This window comes from Acinonyx jubatus, chromosome B3 (genome assembly GCF_027475565.1).
Source record: "Acinonyx jubatus isolate Ajub_Pintada_27869175 chromosome B3, VMU_Ajub_asm_v1.0, whole genome shotgun sequence".
NCBI classification, from domain to species: Eukaryota; Metazoa; Chordata; class Mammalia; order Carnivora; family Felidae; genus Acinonyx; species Acinonyx jubatus.
In genome coordinates, this window is record NC_069386.1 from 32,971,597 (window position 1) to 32,994,102 (window position 22,506).

Here is a 22,506-nt window from a genome sequence, read left to right on the forward strand (position 1 = left end):
GGCGGGGCGGCGGAGGGATTGCGGCGGCTGCAGCCTGGATAACCTTGGGGCTCAAGCGGCCGATTGCCGCACAGCAGCGTCGCGTCGCGAGCGTCCAGACCTTTCTGCAGCCGCACTGCAGCTCGAGCGGGACCGCGCCGGAGGTGAGCGGGGCAGAGGCTGGGCCATCCGTCCCCACCAGGGTTCCGTGCACACGGCTAGTGCGGACTCCCGGCCGTCTGCGCACTCAGGGCACTTACACTGGGGCCGGCGCAGGGTCCTGGGCATCTTGCACCCGGTTGAAGTCGGGAGAGAGAGCCAGCTCGCGCCTAGGGTCTGCTCGTCAGAGCCCCCAGACCCCACCAGCTCTTGTTTGTTCCACAGCCGGCCCTCCCCTGCCCCAGTGCTCACCCCCATTCTGGTCCCATCCTCGCCTCCCTCTTCTCGAGCTGCTTCCATCCTCGCCTTCCTTCCAGTATTCCCTCCTCGGATTCCTTCCTTTCCTCCCTCACCCCCTGCTCATCTGCTTGCCTCCTCCCCTGGCCCCTTAATACTGTACCATTCCCCCTCCCTGGGCCCTCAGCCCGGCCCTGCCCCCCTCATTCGGATGCTTTCCTTGTAATCTCTCCTCGAAACCCGTTCCCCAGCTCCCTCCCCCCGTGCCGTCTCCATTCAGCTTCGCGTGCTCTTCCCGCGTCCTTGTCCCCCCTCGTGTCTGCCCCTTCCCCCATTCATGCCCTGGTCCCGCCCCTCCCCCTCCATTCTGGTCACGTCCGCTCCTCCGCATCCCTCTCCTCCGCTCTCTGATTCGCTCAGCCCGGGTCCTCGCCCCTCCCCTCTGTTCTGGTCACGTCCGCCTGCACCCCCCCCCCCTTGCCACCCCGCTTTCTCGCCTGGGTCCTGGAGCCCCGGGCCCGTATCCCCAGCTCACGTCCCTAATCGCAGTGGTCTGCGGATGGGCTGGGCCGGCTCCCGTGCCGCCGGGGGATGCAGCGGCGGCCCGCGGCCCATTTGGAAGGTTATGTAACCCTCGGCCTTCCCGCTGCATGGGGAGGAAAGGGTGGTTGCCCCTGTGGCGCATTCTTGTTTGGGGCCGCCCAGATTCGCCGCGCTGGCTCCGAGGAGGGTCCCGGGGCTCCCTCCTGCCGCGGCGGAGCTGCATGTAGCGGACCGGGACCCGCCCCGCCCCTCCGCAGGACCGGTGCAGCCTCGCCTCTGCCTCACCTCGCTGAACACATACTCCCCGGTTTCAGAACACGGAGATCTCGGGGTGGGTGGGAGCAGGTTATGGGCAGAATAGAAATATGTCAGGAGCTTGACGCCACGTACCGCGTTCACTCAATAAAATCTCTGTGTGCTAAGCTGTTTTTCTATGACCAGAAAGGTCATAGCCCACAAAGCTCATAATGTGATTAGGGAACCAACAGTGGTAACTGCTGCGAGGAAGGGATCGCTTCCTGTTGGGCGAGGGATGGAGAAAGGCCACACGAGGTGGCATCACACACTGGGTTTGAAGCAGAAAAGTACCTTCCAGTAGTAAGGTTATTTAAAAGTCCAGTCATGGAAAGGCATCCCTTGGTTTTTATCTGTATTCTTCAAACCTAGGACATTGATCCTCTCCTGTCCACGTGAGCCTGATGGGTAAAGTCCAGGCATGATGGACAGAGGCATTGGGAAGTTAATGGGCTTTTAGAATCGGGTTCGACTCATTAACATCTAGAATGAGAGAGAGAATTCAGCCCCAGGACCTCAGTTTCCCATGTACAAACTCGGAGTAACATTTTCCTCCTAATGGTTGAAAGGATTGGTCACTATATACCCAGTTACATGAATATATGGTGAATACTCCGCTCAGTGTCTGAGCTCTAGTGAGATGTCCAGGAGAAATGCCTTCCAATGTATTCTTTGTTCGCTGAGCACAATTACTTAAACCGTAATTGAGCATGAGGGCTCATCTTCTCCATGCCATACCCAAACAGGTATTCCTAGTTAATCTTTGGAGCCATGATTAAAATGCAGACATCTCCTGGAAACCAATCCCTTAAGGCATCTTGGTACAGTGTTTACAAAGTAACTAATAATGTTACCTTGCAGCTCTCTACTTGCTACAGTGGCTCTTTGATCTCCTGAGAATAGGGACCTGCAGAGGAAGGAAGGCAAGGAGGCAGAATTTCAGCAATTGATGTTTGGCTAGGAGAGTAGAAACAAACTTATAAACTGAAATCTTCACTGTCATCCCCACCTATGCCAGGTGGAGTTCTAGGGTTTGCTTTACCAGCTGGTGAGTGGAGGTGAGGATCCCAGGCAGGGACTGCAGCCTCCTGTTGGCAGTACTGAGGGTGTGGTCACTCCCTGGGGTACAGAGGCTAGCCTAGGTCAGGACTTCTGCTCTGCAGCATTATTAGCAAATAATTCACTCTCCTGTTGCCTGAGGATGCTGTTGGGAAATGCAGTGGGGCTGTTCTGAGGGGAAGGGTATGTAACCCAGCACCAGGTCTGTGGTGGAGGGGGGTCCTCTGTGGGGAAGATGACTCAACCTTTCAACTTATCTGCTTTTGAGAGAATTCTCTTCATTGGGTGAGTGGGAAACTGCACTGTGGTCTTCACAGGTTTAAAAAGTCCCTTCTCCCTATTCAATGAGTCAGACAGTGAAGCATGTGTTTCCCCCAAGTTAAAAATGGTTTCGACTAAGTGAAAAATAGTTGTCCAGGTTCCCTGGCTCTCTGTACTGCCCTAAGACCTTAGGGTGCAGCATGGCAGAACCCCGGGCCCAAGTAATGTGGCCTGTATCCCTGCATTCCTGAGACTACTCCGGGGCCATGGCTCCCTTTGTGGGAGGAGGGCTGTAATGGTCATGAATAATGACTGAATGTCCTTGAACTCACTTCAGAGTGAAGTTACACTTCTAAGTACTGCATTAGAAGCAAATAATTTTAGTGTTGAATTCATAGTTTAGCAAAAAGCCTTATTGGGTCTCTAAGACCCAATAATTTGCCAGTGACTTGGCAAATTTGGTAGCTGGGACTCCAAACAGCTAGCACCTTGTAGGGAGTTGCTTCTGTGCCTTCAATGTTGTGACATTAATGGGGGTGGGGGTGGGGGGGGGTCACAGGAAAAGTCATTTTATTTCTTAAAGTCGTTTCTTAATGTTGAGGCAATGGAAGAAATGAGGAAATGACTATGAGCTAGAAAGTATAAAAAACGCAACCCGTGCATTATCAACTCACACTAAACTCGTTCTAATTTATTTTGCTTCAGCTTGTGTGAAGACATGTCAGGATGTGTTATTTTAGCCAAGAGCTAAGACCGCTCTAGGTAGGGGAAAATGACTCATTTGACATTTAATTTCTGAATCATTCCAAACGTCCACAGTCAAATCTCAGTTGGTCGGTACACCACAAGAATGAGTTGCCAGTGTGAGCAGAGTTTTCTTGCAACCTTGTCGAGGGTCTTGTGAGATGTTTAAGTGATTCGGTAAAAGGTCTTACAGGAGGGGTGCCTGGCTGGCTTAGTCAGTAGAGCATGCGACTCTTGATCTTGGGGTCGTGAGTTTGAGCCCCATGTTGGGCATAGAGATTACTTAAAAATATATATATGTGTGTGTGTGTGTCTATGTATATACGTATATATGTATATATATGTGTGTATATCTGTATATACACATATATATATTTTTTGGTCTTACAGGACCCTGAGTCATCATTTTAAACCTTAATTCTGGTACAGATAGGAACAGAGCTAAGGGAAGACTGTTCTTAATACTAGCATACTTTCTGGGAACTTGGATTTTTCACCAAAAGCCAGTCTTAGGCTAGATAAATGAGTAGTCTGATTATTTGGGGCTTTGTTAGAGAAGCTGTTTTGGGGACAGTGAGCTGGGGTGCGTAGTGGATGGTGCCATGCAACCTCTGTTGGGCCTTTTTGCCTCCCGGTCTGACTGCTCAGTTCAGAAGGTTGGCAGGGCCACCAAGCGGCGTGGCCCCGCCCCTGCAGTGGTTTGTGCTGGTCTGCACGTAGGAGGGCAAGCCAGGCTGCAGTACCTCCGGTGGCCTCTGAGACTTACCTCCCCCACTTCTGTCCATAGGAGAAGCTTTTGGGGAGCTCTAACTAAGCCTCTCTCTCCTGACACCAGCAAGCCTTGTTTTGGATGTTAGGCAGGGGCTCTGGGGTGAATATGCCAAGACCAGCTATGATAGCACCAAGCTTAGCTGATGCAGTCCAGAAAGTTCTGTGAAAAGGCCCCCGTTCCTTCCAGGCCTTTGAAATCAACTTACAGATAGTATTTATTTAATTTTAGACAGTTGGTGTCTTCCTGGTTTCCAGTGATGAGTGCAAGAGAATTACCCAGTGAGTCAGTCATGGTATAGGAGACAAAATCATGGACACTTTTGGAAGAGCCCTGGGAGGTTTGATCTAGTTAGAGGTAGGGAAGTAGAGACTTTGGATATCTGGTATCCCTCTTTTGTTACTACATTAGAAAGCAGGTTAATAAACCTATCACATGGATGGACATTTTAAAGCCCTCACAATATTGAATGTTGGGCAGAGGTATAAGAGGGCAGGAGCTCACATTACTGGTTGGTTGTAAATGGAGAGCAGTTCAACGATATTTAGTAAAAGAGAAAATAAACATACCCTGTGACTCATAAATTCCATTTGTGGAGATATAGAGAGAGGAGTTCACATTTGCACAAGGAACCATGTACTAGGATAGAGTTGTCTTTATACTGATTAATGGTGGAAAAATTGATTCAGTGGGAGGAGGAGGATGGTCAACCAGTAAGAGAATACATAATACATAAGCAAATGATCTAGTCGTGTAGTGGACTAGGACAGCAGTTCATATGAATTCACCAGATCTAATGTACCCACCAGATAGGTCTTAAATGTGCTGAAAAATGCAAGTTGTTTGTTTGTAACAGTATACTACTTAGAACATTTTAGAAAACAGTATCATGGGGGTTGGTATAGATATAGTCACACTTAAATGAATTAGAAGGATAGAAAATTCCTGACAGTAGTTGGGTGTCAGAGTTCGTGACAGGCTGTGGAAGGGTTGGAGGGGTGTGGGGATAGAGGGAAAATGAACTCTACAAAATGCATTTTTTTTTTTAAGCCTAAAATTCTGGCTGTTAGTAGTCAGTTCTGGGTGGTAGAAATACAGCTGTTAATTATTTTTTTTTCCTTAGTTCAAAATAAAATAGAAGCAAATCTGTGAAGGTCACTATAGGAAGACCAGCCATACAAACTAGGTCCGTGCTCTTAGAGAGCTGGTCCTGCCATTCCTCCTCCCATCTCCCCTTTTCCCCCTTCTCCTCCCTCCAACTGTGATGCAGGGCAGCTCTTCCTTTAAATGCTGAGCTAATGCCTCACTCTGGAGGCCGTCACCCGTCCTGGTTGTCCCTGACTTGGGCCCTAAACTACAGGGTTCCAGGTCCCTTGCTGCTTCCAGAGTATGAATATCATGCCCTAAAACACTGCCTCATTATTTTAAGCCTAGTAAGGAGACATCATAACACAGGACAACAAAAGCTTCCTCCGGACTTCTCCTTCAGGCTGAAACCAGTTCTCTGCTCTGAGCATCTGTGGTCAAACGAGGACGTGGGATGTTTCTCTGACTTGGGACTTAGCTGCCCTGGGGTTGAGTGGTCCTTTGGGGGGTGGGCCCATTTTGTGTCTGTCTTAGTGCCCTCTTTACACTCAAGTTTGAAATAGAACCTTAGGCCCCTGCTTGTAAAGTATAAGTCCCTTAGTTGTAGCCCTGAATAAATAAAAGCAAGGGAATTTTACTTGAACCTGCAAGGGGGCTCATTTTTGTTTTATGTAAGTAACCAGGTAAACTAGACTTGGCGTTCTATTACTGGGCCTGCTGAGGGTAGATTGGACTTGAGATTCACATCTCTTAGCTAGAAATGCCTTTTCCTCCATACCCTACTTCATGTGTAAATACATGATGTCATTACTGTAAGTGAATATAAGGACAAACAGCCATTCAGTCTAGACCTTACTAGGTTCTGTAGGTGGCCCAGCACCTATTTTGATGTCGGTGTTGTCATAGTCAGATTAGGGCCAGTCTTGGGATTTCTATTGCTCTGGCATCTAGGAAGAGAGCTCCTAGAGAGCAGGCTGGCCTGGACACCTTGTCTGAAGATTGGGGAATTGAAAGGCCTTTGTCATGCTGACCTGGAGGTGCAGATAGCAAATTGATGTCAGAGCAGGGAACACAATGGGGGGCACCAGGTGCCATCATAATTGGGTTACTCTGTGTGGTGAGGTTTGACATCAGGACACACTTGGTGCAGAGTGCCCTGGCTGGTTAAAAATTGGGTTATGCACATACAGGCCCATGGGCCAGGCTGGTTTACTAGGGCAGAATGATTTGGGCCTTTGTGAAAGAATTGGCGAAGCGTGAAGCCTTCCCGGCACAACTCGCCAACAGTACTGGCTCTAAGAAGAGGCATGTCGTATTTTTTGGATGCTCCTTCCTGCTCTGGTTTCTGGATAGCGGCCAAAGAATCGTTTCTGGCACGAATGAAGCTAGAGAACCAGGAGCTGCTGGAGACGAGGAGGAGAGGTGGGAGGAGGGGTGCATGGAGCTGAGCTGTGAGCGTAGCTACTCCAGCCCCTCAGCCTGCACTGAGGCTCTGACGCTGTCTCCTTTCTCACAGAGGAGAAATGGCTGTGAGGAAGATCCTACTGCAGGGGCTCATGCTCACGAGTAAGGTTCCCGCACCCGAGCACAGCATTTGCCACCATCAGTGGGTACGCCGGGCTTCCACTGCTGGCTGGAGGTTGGCTGCGCATGTGTCTGCCTCCCAAGGAGGAGGATGCAGTAGTGAGTCAGACGGGCACTGGCCTGGCTGCATGTCCTGGCGGGCACTGTCCAGCCTGAGGGGCGGGGAGCTCTTCCCAGAGGCCCGCCCCGAGAAACCGGGCTGGGACTGCCATCCTGGGGCTAGGGGACAGTCGAGGGTGTTTAGGAAGAACTCAAGTTAGGTGGTTGGCAGGGTGGGCAGCTTGCGTTCAAGAGAGGCTCGTGGAGGACCTTGGCAGCAGAGCCCTGACCCTCCGGCAAAGGAGGCTCTGGGGCAGAGCCTGAGGCAGGAGACCCGCCGGTGACCTGGGGATGAGACCCGAGTTCCCTGGTTTGGTAGGGGTCTTTAAGGACATGTTGAGATACCGCATAGGAGTCTGGACAAGCAGGCTTTTTTTTTTTTTTTTTTTTTTTTTTTTTTATTGCTGGCATGTAAATGCGCTCAAATGCCAAACAGATTTTCATTTGTTATTTTTTGTGTGTTTAATAGCCTGGGTGAGCAAAAGATCAGAGCTTGGAAAAGCTCAGATTTAACTTGACATGGTGACATAGGATTATTGTTTGAGCCCAATATAATTGTATCTGCTCCTGGCCTTGGAGACAGCCCTTCTGTACCAGAACATCCCTGTCACAAAGATTTTGCCGTAAAGATTGAGGACAGACTAAACAGGAAAAAAAGTTTGCTGGAATTGGGTGCGTGACTAATAGTTTTTTTTGCATAGAATTGTCCTGCGGACTTGATTAACTTAGGGCCTAAGCTGTGTTATCTCACCTCTGCCCCATTTAAGCAGAGTATTCCTGAAATGCATAGAGCAGTGGTTGATTAATAAAACCAGAAGCTTCTAACCCTTTTAATTCCAACACTTTTACCAGGAAACTTATAAATGTTATCATTTTCAGGAGAGGTACAGTTGCCATTTTTCTTAATATGGAAATATTTCATTACGGTAAATTAGTAAAAGGAAGAAAAAAATTTGCTGTAATCCTATCACCAGCTGATGTGCTGTTAATATTTAGGTAGATATTTTTCCAGTTAAAAGTATGTTTATTTTATTTTTTAATTTTTTTTTAACGTTTATTTATTTTTGAGAGAGAGACAGAGCATGAACGGGGGAGGGGCAGAGAGAGAGGGAGACACAGAATCCAAAACAGGCTCCAGGCTCTGAGCCATCAGCCCAGAGCCTGACACGGGGCTTGAACTCACGAACCTCGAGATCATGACCTGAGCCGAAGTCGGATGCTTAACTGACTGAGCTACCCAGGCGCCCCAAATGTATGTTTATTTTAAAGTTTATTTATTTTGAGAGAGAGCGCGCCAGTGCGAGTGGGGGAGGGGCAGAGGGAGAGGAAGAGAAAGAATCCCAAGCAGCACCCGTGCTGGCAGTGCAGAGCGCAGTGTGGGGCTCAGTCTCACGAACCATGAGATCAAGACCTGAGCCAAAACCAACCAGGTTCTTATATAGAATAGTGAAATGTTAGTAAACCCCCAGGCTTAAAGAAAATTTAGAGGGAAGGTAATCTGGTCTCCACTAGGAGATAAAGCATCGTAGAGGAGCCAGTAAGAACTTACTTTTACCTGCAAAGTTTCTGTTACCAGTTTCTTGGTATTTTCTCTGTAACATAGCTGAACCTCTGGGAGCAGCTACCACCTGGCTACCTGGTTACTAAGGTAATTTTTTCCATTGCCCCAAAGAACTTTAGTTACACTCAGCTTCTGCCTTGATCCTTGTACAGCTCTGCAGAGCAAACTTTACTCAGCTCCGAGCGATCTTTGCAAGTGGGGCCAAGGAGCCACCCTGAGCCAAAAAAAGAGCATTATGTCATCGGAAGCCCAAGCCCAGAGAACACAAGGTATGACCCAATAACCAGTGGCCCCAGCCAGGTCCTTGCAAGGAAACCCTGATGTCTCAGGTCTAGAGAAGAGGCAGCTGATGCTGATGATTTTTTTATTTTTTGGGGGGGGGGGGGGTGTTGGTTTTTGTTTTTGACAGCTGATGGTTTTTAAGAAGATTGGGGTTAGTTACTCCAACCCATTCATTCAGATCTTATTTGGTTCATGATACAGTCCTCAAACTGGATGGTGACTCCACTTGGAGGCCACAGCAAGGCCTTTGTGTTCCAACTGGGTTCGTGTGCCCCCTGGTGCCATCTCTTCAGTAGTGTTCCCTTCACAGCCAGACTTGCCTAAGCCCCACCCGCTGTGTGCTCTGCAGGCAGCAACCCTGACTCCCCATCAGTGCAGGTAAAGGAACCCTGCCTGCCCAGGCAGTACCTTCAGTAATTCCTCAGTGCTTCAGATTCAGGGAAGGAGGAGAAGGGGGGTAGAACTTTGACTTCGGCAAAGAGGTGTTAAGATACACTGAAAGGTCATTCAACAGACACTGGAATACCTCCTAGTATTAGGTGTTAACAGATATAAAACCAAATAGGTCATGGAGGAGAGGGTTGATGTTTTCATTTTGCTGCCTGGTATGTTGTATTAGAGTTAGGAAATGCACACTGAAGGGAACAGTGCATTTGTCATGTGGAATAGTTAGCCAATATCTTACTTCCCCAGTTTTAAAGTTTTGGCTTCTGTAGTTGAGGACTGGTGGTAGCCCTTTGTTTTCTTTCTTTTCTTTTCTTTTTTCTTTTCTTTTCTTTTCTTTTCTTTTCTTTTCTTTTCTCTTTTCTTTCTCTTTCTTTCTTTCTTTCTTTCTTTCTTTCTTTCTTTCTTTCTTTCTTTCTTCAAAAATTTATTTATTTTTGAGAGAGAGACACACACAGAGTGTGAATGGGGGAGGGGCAGAGAGAGAGGGAGGCACAGAATCCGAAGCAGCCTCCAGGCTCCGAGCTGTCAGCACAGAGCCCGCTGTGGGGCTGGAACTCACAAACTGTGAGATCATGACCTGAGCCGAAGTCAGATGCTTAACCCGCTGAGCCACCCAGGCGCCCCTCCCTCCCCCTTTTTTTTAAAATGTGGTAACCATCCATTTTCAGTAGCTGACAGGTTTGCTCATACCTGGTCACAAAGCTTCTTGGGCTTTTATCACAATTCTCGAAGGTAGCAGAGGTAGGTTTAGATGCATGGTCTACTCGAACTACCCAGAGAGGCCATCAAGTCAAGGATGGAGGAGGAGAAAGATTGTAAGAGTGATATATCAGGGTGCCTTAGATTTATAGGAAGAGGAGGGACAGGGCTGAAGAGGGGCTTGTTCCAGAGCCTGGCCTGAAGCCTCTAGGCTCAAGGGTTTTAGAAGGAGTAGCCCTTGGTCTGAGAACTTGAGAGGGACAGCCTTCTGATGAGGAGTGTCCAGCTCTGGCTCCCATCCTTACCTGATGGTTCTTAAGACACTGCCTGGAAACTTCTCAAGTCTTTGTAATCAGCTAACTAACCAGCTGAGTGAGTTTAGTTGTAAGTCAGTAATGAAGAAAGCAAAGGTCGGGACAGTTGTCAGGATTGTGACCTGGCCTGGTTAATTACCTGAAACACAGATGGTCTTTGTTACTTAGGGTGGTGTACTTGTCAGGAAGTTGAACTGGGATGGTGCATCAGAAAATCAGGTGGGAAAAGGATTTGGCAAGCAATCTTAATTTCCTCACGTTGTGACTGTCCTGTTAAAGTTGCTGTACTAATTTTAGAATGAGACCAGTGCCCTTTGGGGTTATCCTTGAATTTATGCAAATTACTTTGTGTGTCCTAAAGTGCTGCTGACCAAAAGTAGATGTAGTTTTTAGGTAGACTCCTGGGTTTGGATCAACTTTGCTTCCTGTCTAGGGACTGGTTTCTACTATCTGTCTGTGAACTCTCCTGCTAGAGTGAGTCGAGGAAAATGAACTTGATGTGTGCCCCGTGTTAGTGAAAATCTAGTATCCCAGAGCTCAACGGACTGCATGGTTGGTGGCTGTCTTTACAACCAGGAAATTCACTTTGCGTTTGGGTGGGGATTGTTAAAAGCCAATGTGGGTGCCCTGCCCTGTAGCAGACATTTATAGCTTTGAGATAGCTTTTCATACAAAGATCTAGATTCGCCAAGGTACTAAACTAGGATTCCATTCTTTACCTCACTGGAAGATCAGTTACAATTTTCTTTTGGGGAAGCTCTTTCCATGCCTGTGACATGTTTGTAGGATGGACAAGAAAGCTGTCAAGGTAGATATGAGCTGTTGTAAGGGGGGTCTGCTTACAGCAGGTACTTGGGAAGTACACACATTGGGTACGAGGTTTTAAACTGTTCTTTGAGGTCCTTCCCACTTGCTCACGGCCGTGTGAACCCTATGCCTGACTTGAGGAGCACCCACATGGCCAGAGCGTGGCAGGGCTCCCTGTGGCTTGTGTGCAAAGTGTGCTTATTGAGTTAATGTGTAAGCAGGAAACCGCCTCATGTGCCAAGTGGTATATTAACTACCTGGGCTTCTCAGACTGATATTCTCTCTTCAGTTCTCCTGGACCCAGGACCTCAGCAGCCATGTCAAAGCCCCACAGTGATGTCGGGACTGCCTTCATTCAGACCCAGCAGCTGCACGCAGCCATGGCTGACACGTTCTTGGAGCACATGTGCCGCCTGGACATTGACTCGCCACCCATCACGGCCCGTAACACGGGCATCATCTGTACCATCGGTGAGTGGGTGTGCCCCTCAAAACGAGGGCCTCCTATGACAGTGATCTTTTCTCTCCTGAAAAGACAAAATAAATGTAGCAAACCTGGTTGCTGAGTGAGAGGCTACACAGATTCTTGTGGGAACTCAGGTCATAGGAAGTTGCAGTAAGGAATTAGTATGCTCTGTTTTTGCTACTTAAGGCGAAATTTAGACGATGTCTTCCTTAGCACCTCTTTTAGGAGCATCTCAGAAATCTTAGGAAGATCTTTTTTTTTTTTTTAAGATTTTAAAAAATGTTTTAGTTTTGAGAGAAAGGGAGAGAGCAGTGGAGGGGCAGAGAGAGAAAGAAGAAGACCAAGGATCCAAAGCGGGCTCTGCACTGACAGCAGAGAGCCCGATGCAGGGCTCAAACTCATGAACCATGAAATCATGATCTGAGCCGAAGTCGGATGCTTAACCGATTGAGCCACCCAGGTGCCCCTCTTGGGAAGACCTTTTTGACATGGCTCTGTGCAACCACAGTTCTGTGGTTGGACATCTGGCTAGCCTTCAGGGAGAGCAGAGAGGGCTGGCCAAGTCTTACTTAGGCTTTCCTAGTTAAATAGGAGCCCGTAGAATTTGAAGGAAATAGGAAAAGTGACTCCTTAAATCAAGAAAGTGGGCAAACACAATAACAGCTATGTATATGCTTTTGAAAGAATTTTGAGCTTTTTGCAGGAGGGAAATTTAGGGACAAAGAATATCCAGAGTTCTTCAAACTCAAGTGTTATTCCTACTTTGAATAACACTTAGGCTTTAAAATTTTTTTCACTAGGTCCGGCTTCCCGATCTGTGGAGATATTGAAAGAGATGATTAAATCTGGAATGAATGTGGCTCGTCTGAACTTCTCTCATGGAACTCATGAGGTGAGCCTCAGCTGGACAGTTTGGCCACTGGGAGAGCATGTAGGAAATTGGGTGGGAGTGCGGTGTTCATTTAACCACAGTGGGTCAGGCAAGAAAGAATCTGGGGTTTACAGCCAATGGGGAGATCGTCTTCACTAGCCTATCCCTACTCTTCCTTTCCCCATCTCCTGCTATCTCAACTGGCCAAGTCTCCTTCCACAAAGAAGATTCGTTTTGTTATTGGCCGTGGTTATCCCACACACCTGTGTTCACAAGAGTATGGAAGGTTTGGGGTGCCTGACTGGCTCAGTCAGAGGAACATGCGACTCTTGATCTTGGGGTTGTGGGTTTGGGCCCCAAGTTGGGTATAAAGATTGCTGGGAAAAATAAACTTAAAAAAAAAGTGTGGAAGGGTTCTACTGGAAAACCTTGTAAGCCATTAAGTATCGTGGCCACAGTGCTTGACACCTCCTTACCCTTGGGTTTCTGTAACAGTTCATATTGAGGTGATGAGACAAAAGGTCACCCTGCAGATTGAATTCTGGCCTAGGTTAGATAACTGAGCAGGTACAGGAGAAGTCCTTATTGCAAGTTAAGGACTGAGTCTCATGCACTAACATGGCATTGGCATATAATACCCCCTTTCATCAACATTGTGTTCCTGGCCTGTGTCTTCCCAGGGGCTCTGGTACATTAAAATAAAGTCTGCACACTTCTCCAGCAGCGTGGTAGGAATGTATTTGTGCTGAGGCTGTTTATGAGCTGACTTGACCTGTGGACAGAGGCTTTCCCTAGCTACTGGGAAGTGCTCCATTCCTGCCTGCTTCTGTTCCCAAACTCATTTTGAGGGAGGAATTGAGGTTCCTTGACATACAGTTCCTTTTAAAAACCATCAGCCTTACTCATAAGCCATGAGATTTCATACTGGCATTGGTACGAAAGTAATGGATGGGCCAAACTCCCCTCACTCTTCTGTTTAGAAAAAGGAAAATGCTACCCCGTAAGGGCAAGTGGTAAGGGGTTGCCCTCTGGCATTTGGAAGCTGGTGTTAAGTTTAGACTAAAAATAAAGCCTCAGGAAGTACAGTCCAAGAGGCGAATTTCTCCTGTCTGGAAATGTGAGACTCTCCATCGTGAGTTCCGTAGCCCGTGTTCCATAAACAGCCTATGGCCTGGCAGGCGGCCGGCTTCCAAATGTCATGGAGGCCTGACCAAGTTCAGAGGAACTGTGCTCAGCCGGCACTTTAGGCAGGTTAAGACAGGTCTGTGGTGACATTCTGTAATTTTCCGATGTCGGGGTCCTTGGCAGAAGTCCCTAGGAATTCCTGCAAGTGTTAGCTTAGCCCAAAGACAGAGCTAAAGATACCAGTGGGGATTGGTTCACTATTGATCCCTGCTCCTGGACCGTGCCAGGGTCTCCTCTGTGTAGCAGAAGCAGAAATAGATTTTAAGAAGTTGACCTTTAACTAGGCTTGTGGCCTCTTCCATCCAGTAAAATAACACCACTGCAGCTCTGAAATGGCAAGGCTGCGTGCTGTCTACTGCACCTGCTGGACAGGGGCTGGCTCAGGGATTTTGGTCTTTTTAAACTACAAGACGCATTTGGAGATAACCTCTGCTTTGACTCTTATTCCTAAGTTAGAATTGGGACTTAAAAAAAACGCAGCAACAACAAAATACTCCCCAAGTGTCTCTAGTGGGTTTATTCTGCGGTTTTTGACCAGGATAAGGTTGTCTCTGGGATCACGGTTTTGGCTCATCTGAAATTGTTCTAATATTATATATATTTATATAATTTAATATTACATAATGTAACGTAAACAGTTTTAGTTTTGACTGCATGTCAAAGCTCTTACTTCACATGCAAGTTTGACTAGATGCTATAGCATGCTTTCCCAGCTCTTGACAGTTTTTAAGTACTCTTTTAAAATAGAACATTGAAATTGTTTTCTCTCCCTCTAACAGAGGGCCATCTACTATCTGCATCTTATCTTTTTGCCAGTCTCCCTAACCCCACTTATAGCAGTTCACCTGGGCAAGATGTGTTCTTACTGAACATGTGGTCCCAGTGATGCTGACTTTTAAACAACCTAAATTTAGAATCTTCCACAAGGACAGTATTAACTGATGGACTTCTTTACCACTTGTTAACATCCAGCAAAACCACAGCCCTAGTGGAAGACTTCAGTACACCTTCCAGCAGTGTACCAAAAGATAACTGTAGATATATAAGACCTAATAATATAAGACCTAATAATCTTATTGGTATGTATATAAATAGATGACTTTATGTCCACTCAAGACCAAAACACATATTTATTTAAAATGCTTAGGATTTTAAAATTTATTAGGCCACCAAAACCCACCCCTCAAGTTCCATAAAATGGAAATTATATAGGCCATATCCTCTGGCATATTTTTTTGTGGAAACTTTAAGTCTTAACACAGACTTAAATGTACTTACCAGAAAACAAAAGTCCTAATGAAAGTAAATGAAATAGTTAAAATACTAGTAACCAAATAATCTAAAAGGGGTGAAGGGAAAGCATTGATTTAAAAGCATAACTTCATGAAATAAAAACTAAATTTGACAAACCAAAACACCTCTGTAGCACAGAAACTTCTGGAAAACCTGGTCAAGAATCAGGATGCACAAAAAAAAAAAAAAAGAGTAGGAGAAGGGAATATTTCCTATGTATTAGAAGAGAGTTTGAAAGTCATAAAAAGACTTCTTTAATTTCTATACATTGAGATGAACTTGACTCTTTTCCAAGAAAAGGTAATATCCAAGATGTAGAAAATATAAATAGATGAACAGCCTGAAGAAATTGAAAATGTGGCCATTAGCTCTAGCTCTGGTTCAGAACACCAGGCCTAAATGACTTTGATGACTTCCTTCTGACTGCCTTGAAGGAGCAGTTAGATCCTCTGTCACACTGTCCCAGAGCCTAGAGAAGTACAGAAGTCTTCCCAGTATGTTCTTTGAAATCAGCACACCCTGACAGTAAGATGAGCCAAGGACAGTACCCGAACCAGACAGGTTAGCACACGAGGCTTGTTCCCTTAGAGGCAGAAAGCACAAATAAAACTTTACAGCCAAATCCAGTTGTCTACTAAAAGAATGTCTGCCTCATGACCAAACACAAAGTGCATATTGGATGAAATAGAATGGTCAATAGAAGATGATGGTAATGCTAGGCAACAATTATTAAGTAATTACTGTTGTTCATCTCTGTTCTAAATACTTCATGGATTCTTTTACGCCTCACATCAGCTCCGAGGGAAAGGGATTTGACCATATGAAACACCCATTTCTTTGAAAAGTTATCTCTATATTCTATTCTCTATTGTTTCTATTGTGAGTCAGCAATAGAAAGAAATTTTTATAACTTAGAATAAGGGCCTCTGCCCCCAGAAAACAGCCATTGGTCCTCATTAGATAGCATAATTAAAAGCTGAAGATTTTCAGACACAAGCTTCTGGCAGCACTGTCCTTGTTCTGGCTCCCCTCCAGCCTCCTTGTGGGTGCCACTCTCCTGGACCGGGTGGCTGAAGGACAGGGCCTGCAAAGTGCTGAATTGGGTGCTTCTGTTAATCAGCAGTGTCCTGTTGATTATACTAAGCACTTTTGACGTCTTGGCTTTGAGTCTCCTTTTAGTCAGATGGTAGCAACAATTGGAAAAAAGAAAGGGCTTAGGAAAAAGATGGAAGCCAGGGCATTTAGTTCAGAGAGAGGCGTATTCCCAACTTTCCCTAGACTGCTCCGGAAAGTGATTGTAAAAACCAGGTCTGCCGGACCTTAGCAATGAGTTGTGTAGCTTGGCCATTGTAAGCTTAAGTAAGTAACTCTGGAGTTTGAATTGTACTTGGAATCAGTAGAGGAAAAAGCTCAGAATTGCCAAATCTATCAGAATCTGACACTGATTGCCGGACCAGCACTGTGCACACATAAGTGCAAGGTCTTTTATTTCAGTTGCCTGTTTTATTTGCCGAGGGAGAGTAATTCCCAGGTCCTAGAGAAAATAAGACACGCTTCTTTTTATGTTGAGATGTGTTTACACCATACCTGTAGTGGGTTTTGGTGGCAGTGTTCTAAACTAAGATTTGCCCATGAGCGAGTTAGTGCTGTGGAAGAAGTGGGCAGAAACCAAGGGGATTGAGATAAGGTTGAGGGTGCTCAGTGAATGGATGACACTGAGGCTAGCCAAAGAAGGCAGGGGTTTGGAACATCCAAGGCTTTTCCTTGAGGGATCAACTTCAGTTCTGGGGCTAGCTCCTCATGTGGGAGGACACCCATCATTCTCCTTCCTTACCCCCAGTACCATGCTGAGACCATCAAGAATGTGCGTGCAGCCACGGAAAGCTTTGCTTCTGACCCCATTCGTTACCGGCCAGTTGCTGTGGCCCTGGACACCAAAGGACCTGAGATCCGAACTGGGCTCATCAAGGGCGTAAGTATCACCGGGAGTGGGGACAGGGAAGGTACAGGGGGCGGTGGGCTCTGGAGGGCCATGTCTGTGCCCTGCTCGGAGGCCATGTTCCTTAGTTTAGATCTAGAAAGGAGAGTTCTATTCATCACTGTAAACGATGTTGATTTGATGTACTTTGCTAAGAAATGATACCAGAGAGGAAGCTTTTTTACTCTAAAAACCTAGTTCCAAGCCTCTCTTCATCCCTTTTCCCCTGTCATTAAATAGTGTGACTAAAACGTTGTAGGTTTTTCCTGGATGACTTCTTTGAGGTAAGTTTGAGAAGAAGATCATTTATTCCCAAAGCCAGACGCTTTATTGTACTTCTGGCTGAGATTTGAGCGTTTTTCCCAGGAGGAAAGAACTTTTCTTTTCCTGCCATGAGGGCTGGACTCATGGCAGTAAACTGTTTTGTCTGTAGAGTGGCACCGCAGAGGTGGAGCTGAAGAAAGGAGCCACTCTCAAGATCACCTTGGACAATGCCTACATGGAAAAATGTGATGAGAAGGTCCTGTGGCTGGACTACAAGAACATTTGCAAGGTGGTGGAAGTGGGCAGCAAGGTCTACGTGGACGATGGGCTTATCTCTCTGTTGGTGAAGGAGAAAGGTACTGGAGTCAGCATCTCATTGTCTGAAACCATCTCCCATTCTTTAAATTTCCTTTAACACAAGAAACATGGGAAGTTTGTTTGGCTGACAGCAAGATTAAGTCTATTCTCAGGAATTCCTCTTTTTTTTCCCCTAAGTTATTTATTTTGTGAGAGAGAGCAAGTGGGGGAGGGGTAGACAGACAGAACCCAAGCAGGCTCCATGCTGTCAGAGCCCGATGCAGGGCTTGAACTCACAAACCATGAGATCATCACCACCTGAGCCAAAGTTGGACGCTTAATCGGCTGAGCCACCCAGGTTCCTCTATAATTCCTTATGTTGTTTTTTAAAACAGACTTCAACTTAATCGTGCTTTTAGGAGATACGAGAGTTTTTTTTTAATCCATCCTCACTGGTAGAAAGCCTTTCTGCTTTCTATCTTCCATCAATATGATATGTGCAGGACTCTAGTATACTTGGGGATGATAGCTGATATTTAAGTGTCCGGCACTGGTCCTAAGCATTTTACACGATAATTTGTGTAAATTTTAAAACAGTCTTATGAGTATCAGATACTATTATCCCTATATAACATGTTGGTGAGGAAACTGAGGCACAGAGAGGTTAGTTGACTCGCCCAAGATTGTACAATTAGTGAGGTGGTATTTGACTTCTGGACATAGGGCTCCAGTGCCCACAATGTACTGCTTTCAGTTCACTATACTGGGGAGAGCCTGCTTCCTGTTGAGGATGTTGTGCCCTCATTGCTCTGCCCCTCCCCCCCCCCCACTCTGTTTTACACAGGTGCTGACTTCCTGGTGACAGAGGTGGAGAATGGTGGCTCCCTGGGGAGCAAGAAGGGTGTGAACCTTCCTGGGGCTGCTGTGGACTTGCCTGCTGTGTCAGAAAAGGACATCCAGGATCTGAAATTTGGGGTAGAGCAGGATGTAGATATGGTGTTTGCATCTTTCATCCGCAAAGCATCTGATGTCCATGAAGTTAGAAAGGTCCTGGGAGAAAAAGGAAAGAACATCAAGATAATCAGCAAAATCGAGAATCATGAGGGAGTTCGGAGGTAAGTGCTCCCCCCCCCCCCCCCCGCCCCGCACTTTCCAAAAAGGCTATATCCTGTGAATATCCAGTTCCCAAACCTGGTGACCAGCCTATCAGAATGCAGACTCCCTAGCTTAGGCCAGACCCATGGAGTCCCTCTTAAGCAGGGAGAATGAAAGGCATTGGTTATTTTTATTCATGCATGTATGTATACAGTCTCTACACCCAGCTTGGGGCTCAAACCCACAACCCTGAGACCAAGAGTTGCACGGCTCTTCGGACTGAGTCCGAAGGTGCCCCAAGGCATTGGTATTTAAAAAAAAAATACATATATATCTTCCCAGGTGATGGGCATGCTGGTGCTTCCCAGTGGTGATTGATACTGTTCCACAGGCCCAGGGACCAGCGTTGGGAGTGGACAGGGTCACTGCTCACAGGTCAAGGGCCATTATGCTGTCCTCCTAATAAGGAGCACTACCTATGTTTGCCGGAATAAGGGGATATTGCCCCTCCACCCCACCCCCCCACCTACACCACCATTTTTTCACAACAGAAGGAAGGTAGCAGGCCCTTAGGAAGGGGCCCTTTTTAGCCCCTCACTTGGGAGGCATGTAGAAGCTCGTGGTGTCCTTATCTTCGCTTAGAAAGCAGCTGGCCTGATGTTTGGGCTCTGGAATGTTACCAGCTTCCTGGAGGAAAGCATATGCCTCTCCAGGTGTATTAGATGGTCCCAGCTCCATTTCACCACCTCCCCAGTATTCCCCAGGTTGAGCCGAGTGGGTATGACCAGCTCCGTGACCTCTGTTCCTCTCCAGCTCCCTGCTAGGAACATAAGCCGGCACAGCTAAAACCCCAGACCTACTTGTGTGGATTAGGCATGTACTTGGGGAGGGTGGGTGGAGTGGCCCCGCCCACTGTTTGACCTTGCCATCCTTAACTTTGCATAGACGTCCTTTGTACTGGGATCCTGCCATCCTGATGAGCCATGGGTGCTCGCTGACCCTGGCCACAGACCAGGCAGAGCCACAGCTATTCTTGCCTTCAGCACGTTGGGAGGGGGCCACCTCAAGGAGCAGCCCTTCTGGCCAAGGACCTTTATGTCGTGAGCAGTCAGTTGGCCTCGGGTTCTCTTTCTGCCTTGGAAGTGCTAGCTAGAGTGGAGACGGTAGAGAGATGCCTTAAGAGGGGGCCTTGAGGTGCAGATGGAGAGGAAATGAGCCTACAGGGCTTTGGAGGAAACCTTGCTCTCCTCCCTGCCCCTTCAGTGAAGTTCTCATGCTAGTGCTGAAGAAGCCAGGGCAAGTGTTAGCCTACTTTGGGGGGCGGCTAAGGTAGCTGAAACACCCCGTCGCCTCTTTATACGTGTGATGAGGTCATAGAACCCAGGAGAACTTCCTGTGTGCAGTAATTAATGCAGTTGTGGCCTTGTTCCATGTAACCTCTCTCTCTTCCTAACCTCTCTGTCAGGTTTGATGAAATCCTGGAAGCCAGCGATGGGATCATGGTGGCTCGTGGTGATCTAGGCATTGAGATTCCTGCAGAGAAGGTCTTCCTTGCTCAGAAGATGATGATTGGGAGGTGCAACCGAGCTGGGAAGCCTGTCATCTGTGCGACGCAGGCATGTGCCTCTCCCTGCGCTCATACGCTTATGGGGAGGCCACCTGGGCTCTCCCCAGGGCCTGCCCCATGTCTCTCAAACACACACACACCCTTCCTTCCCCTCATGTGCAGACACGTATCCAGGGGGTTAGCTGGTAGACCTTCATCTCTGAAGGCTGCCGAGGCTGCATCTCACTCATGCCCTGTCCCCCTCCCAGATGCTGGAGAGCATGATCAAGAAGCCCCGTCCCACCAGGGCTGAGGGCAGTGATGTGGCCAATGCGGTCTTGGATGGAGCCGACTGTATCATGCTTTCTGGAGAGACCGCCAAAGGGGACTACCCCCTGGAGGCTGTTCGCATGCAGCACCTGGTGAGTTTTCGAGTCTCCCCATCTCCGCGGGCTCAGGCCGGGCCCAGGGTGGAGGCAAGCTCTGGTACAGAGTGACACCTTTTAGGCGTCTGGGCCCTCAGTCTTTGATGATCCTCTATAAGTCACAATAAGAGTGAGGTGTGTGCTGGGGAGAGGGGTACGTTGGGTTTTCTCCTCCTCTGCCTTCCCTGCTCACACTCCCTCCTCTTTCCTCTGCTCTGGAGGCGTCCTCCATTAGAGCGCACTTCACTTCTGGCTTCAAGGCTGTGAGTCCATCCCTTGGTTCAAGTACTAAGATTACTTGTAGTTTTCCTCTGGACAGCCCGAAGGACCCCTGAGTATCTCTGTCCCATTCTGGAAAAAGCCATAGGCTCCTGTTCTCAGCCGATCTGTTTGGGGTCCATTTGATTCCCCACCTGTTCCACATCAGGTGCCACCCCCTCCCCACCCCCGGGGCCCCGGGTGTGCTTGGGGGTGGTGACCGAGCTCTCCTTGCATGGCGCCTGCAGCCGGGCCTGCTTTGCTGAGCTGCTGCACATGCCTCAGGCTAAAATGTGGGGTTTAGTGACTGGCAGCAGGTCCACAAATAGAGGCAGGAGGAGGGCTGGGCCTGCTGGGCCTGCATCGAGCATCCGGAGGAGTCCTGGATGCGGCTCTTCTTTGAGCTAGCTCTTCAAGGCTCTTTGGCTCGGCCGTGACCCACTGCTGGGCTGCTTCTCCGTTCCTCTGCCTTGTCTGGTCCAGCTCTAGACTTGCTCAAGAGTCCGCCCAGGCTTTAGTTACCAGGGCTCCTCAGGCCAGGGAGAACTGAGTGCTGTAGGTTCACTTTCTCAACAACAGCCCCACGTCAGTGCTCATGATGTGTGTGGAGCTCAGCGAACTTGCCTCTAATTCTGAAGTGGGTTTTTTTCTTAACCTTCCTGTCAGCAAAGGATCCTCATGCCTTTTGTGTGACACACCCTCCCCTGCACCAAATTTAAGCAACACCCCCTCCAAAAAACCTTCCTTTCCTCCTTTCCTGTGTGTGTAGTTATTAGGTAGTACAGATTGATGGAGTCTTCATATCCTCTGTGTGATAGATGTCAGCCCAGCTGATAGATGAGGATTACATGATGATAAAGCCTCAGTTTGTATCCAGATCTGCTGTCTCCAGAGCCAGTGTTCTCCTGCATTGCAGTGCTTTATCTAGCAGGAGATAAAGCCATGTCTCCATTAGGGGCCTGTATTGGGGGCAGAGGCTAAAAATCAGGCTCTGGCCTCTGAATTCCAGTTCTGCTTTTCCATACCCCCAGTCTTCCCTGTGAACAGACAGACACCTTAGAGGGAACCGCAGGGCTTGGATGGCACTGCTCAGAAGATGAGTTATGGGGTCTGGGCTAGGTGGTGCAGGCTTCTCCTTTCCATGTCCTCAGTTAACACTGGCTAATAGCTTCTTGCAGCTGCTCACTGCTTTCTCTTGTGTCTGAGGCAATGAATGACCCATGACTAAGGGCTAGGCAGTACCAGGTATGGTTCTGTTTCCTGTTCGTGTCTCCTCGTCTTTGGGCTGCATGCACCCAATTCTCAGAGAAATAAAACCTGTAACCTAGTAAATCCTGCCACATGCCTGCTTATACATACTGTCCAATTAATGAGATGTTATTACTGATTCTCCCCTCCCGCATCATTCTCTAAGATGCTGCTGGTTGCATTATAATCTTCTGAAGCTTAAATTTTCTAATTTTTGATGTTATCTGAGCAGGTGGTCTGTGAATAACTGAATGGCTTTCTCATAACTGTGGTAATCCTTACGTGTTAATAATCAAATGTCATCTTAAACTTACCTGTGTGCTTCCACAGGCCATCTGTCTCTTCACATGGCTGTTCAGTGTGACCCTCACAAATCTGCCATTTCTCCACCTTCGTGCTTGGAACACGGTGAAGCTGTGTGGCTTTGGCTCTGTCTGACCCCAGCTTTCCCACGGTGTTCAGCGTACAGGGCATTTGGAAAGGCTCGTAGCAGCAGCCCTGTGCCTGAAGCCAAGCAAATGCTCCGTGTGTGCATGGAAGCCCATGGAGGAGCCTTGTGGTAACCAGACAGCCATGTGAGGAGGGAGGGCCTGTTTCTTCCCATAAGCTGTGTCATGAGGCAGCATGGTCAAGTCCTGCCAGGGAGTGGCGTGGGC

At 47.7% G+C, this 22,506-nt stretch overlaps 1 protein-coding gene across 3 annotated transcripts in view; it reads left to right on the plus strand.

The window, feature by feature from the left end:
* PKM (pyruvate kinase M1/2) overlaps positions 1 to 22,506 on the plus strand; it is a 26,938-nt gene continuing 4,432 nt past the window's right edge. Inside the window, exons 1-8 of one of the 3 annotated variants that reach the window (XM_027067699.2) lie at positions 1 to 143; positions 11,214 to 11,395; positions 12,191 to 12,282; positions 16,580 to 16,711; positions 17,151 to 17,337; positions 18,123 to 18,393; positions 19,839 to 19,989; positions 20,189 to 20,341. In XM_027067699.2, coding sequence (XP_026923500.1) covers positions 11,242 to 11,395; positions 12,191 to 12,282; positions 16,580 to 16,711; positions 17,151 to 17,337; positions 18,123 to 18,393; positions 19,839 to 19,989; positions 20,189 to 20,341 — 1,140 coding nt within the window. In that variant the 5' untranslated portion in view covers positions 1 to 143; positions 11,214 to 11,241. Of the gene's footprint in view, positions 144 to 11,194; positions 11,396 to 12,190; positions 12,283 to 16,579; positions 16,712 to 17,150; positions 17,338 to 18,122; positions 18,394 to 19,838; positions 19,990 to 20,188; positions 20,342 to 22,506 lie in introns of those variants that run through there. The other 2 variants (XM_053223772.1, XM_053223771.1) reach the window with 2 other exon arrangements.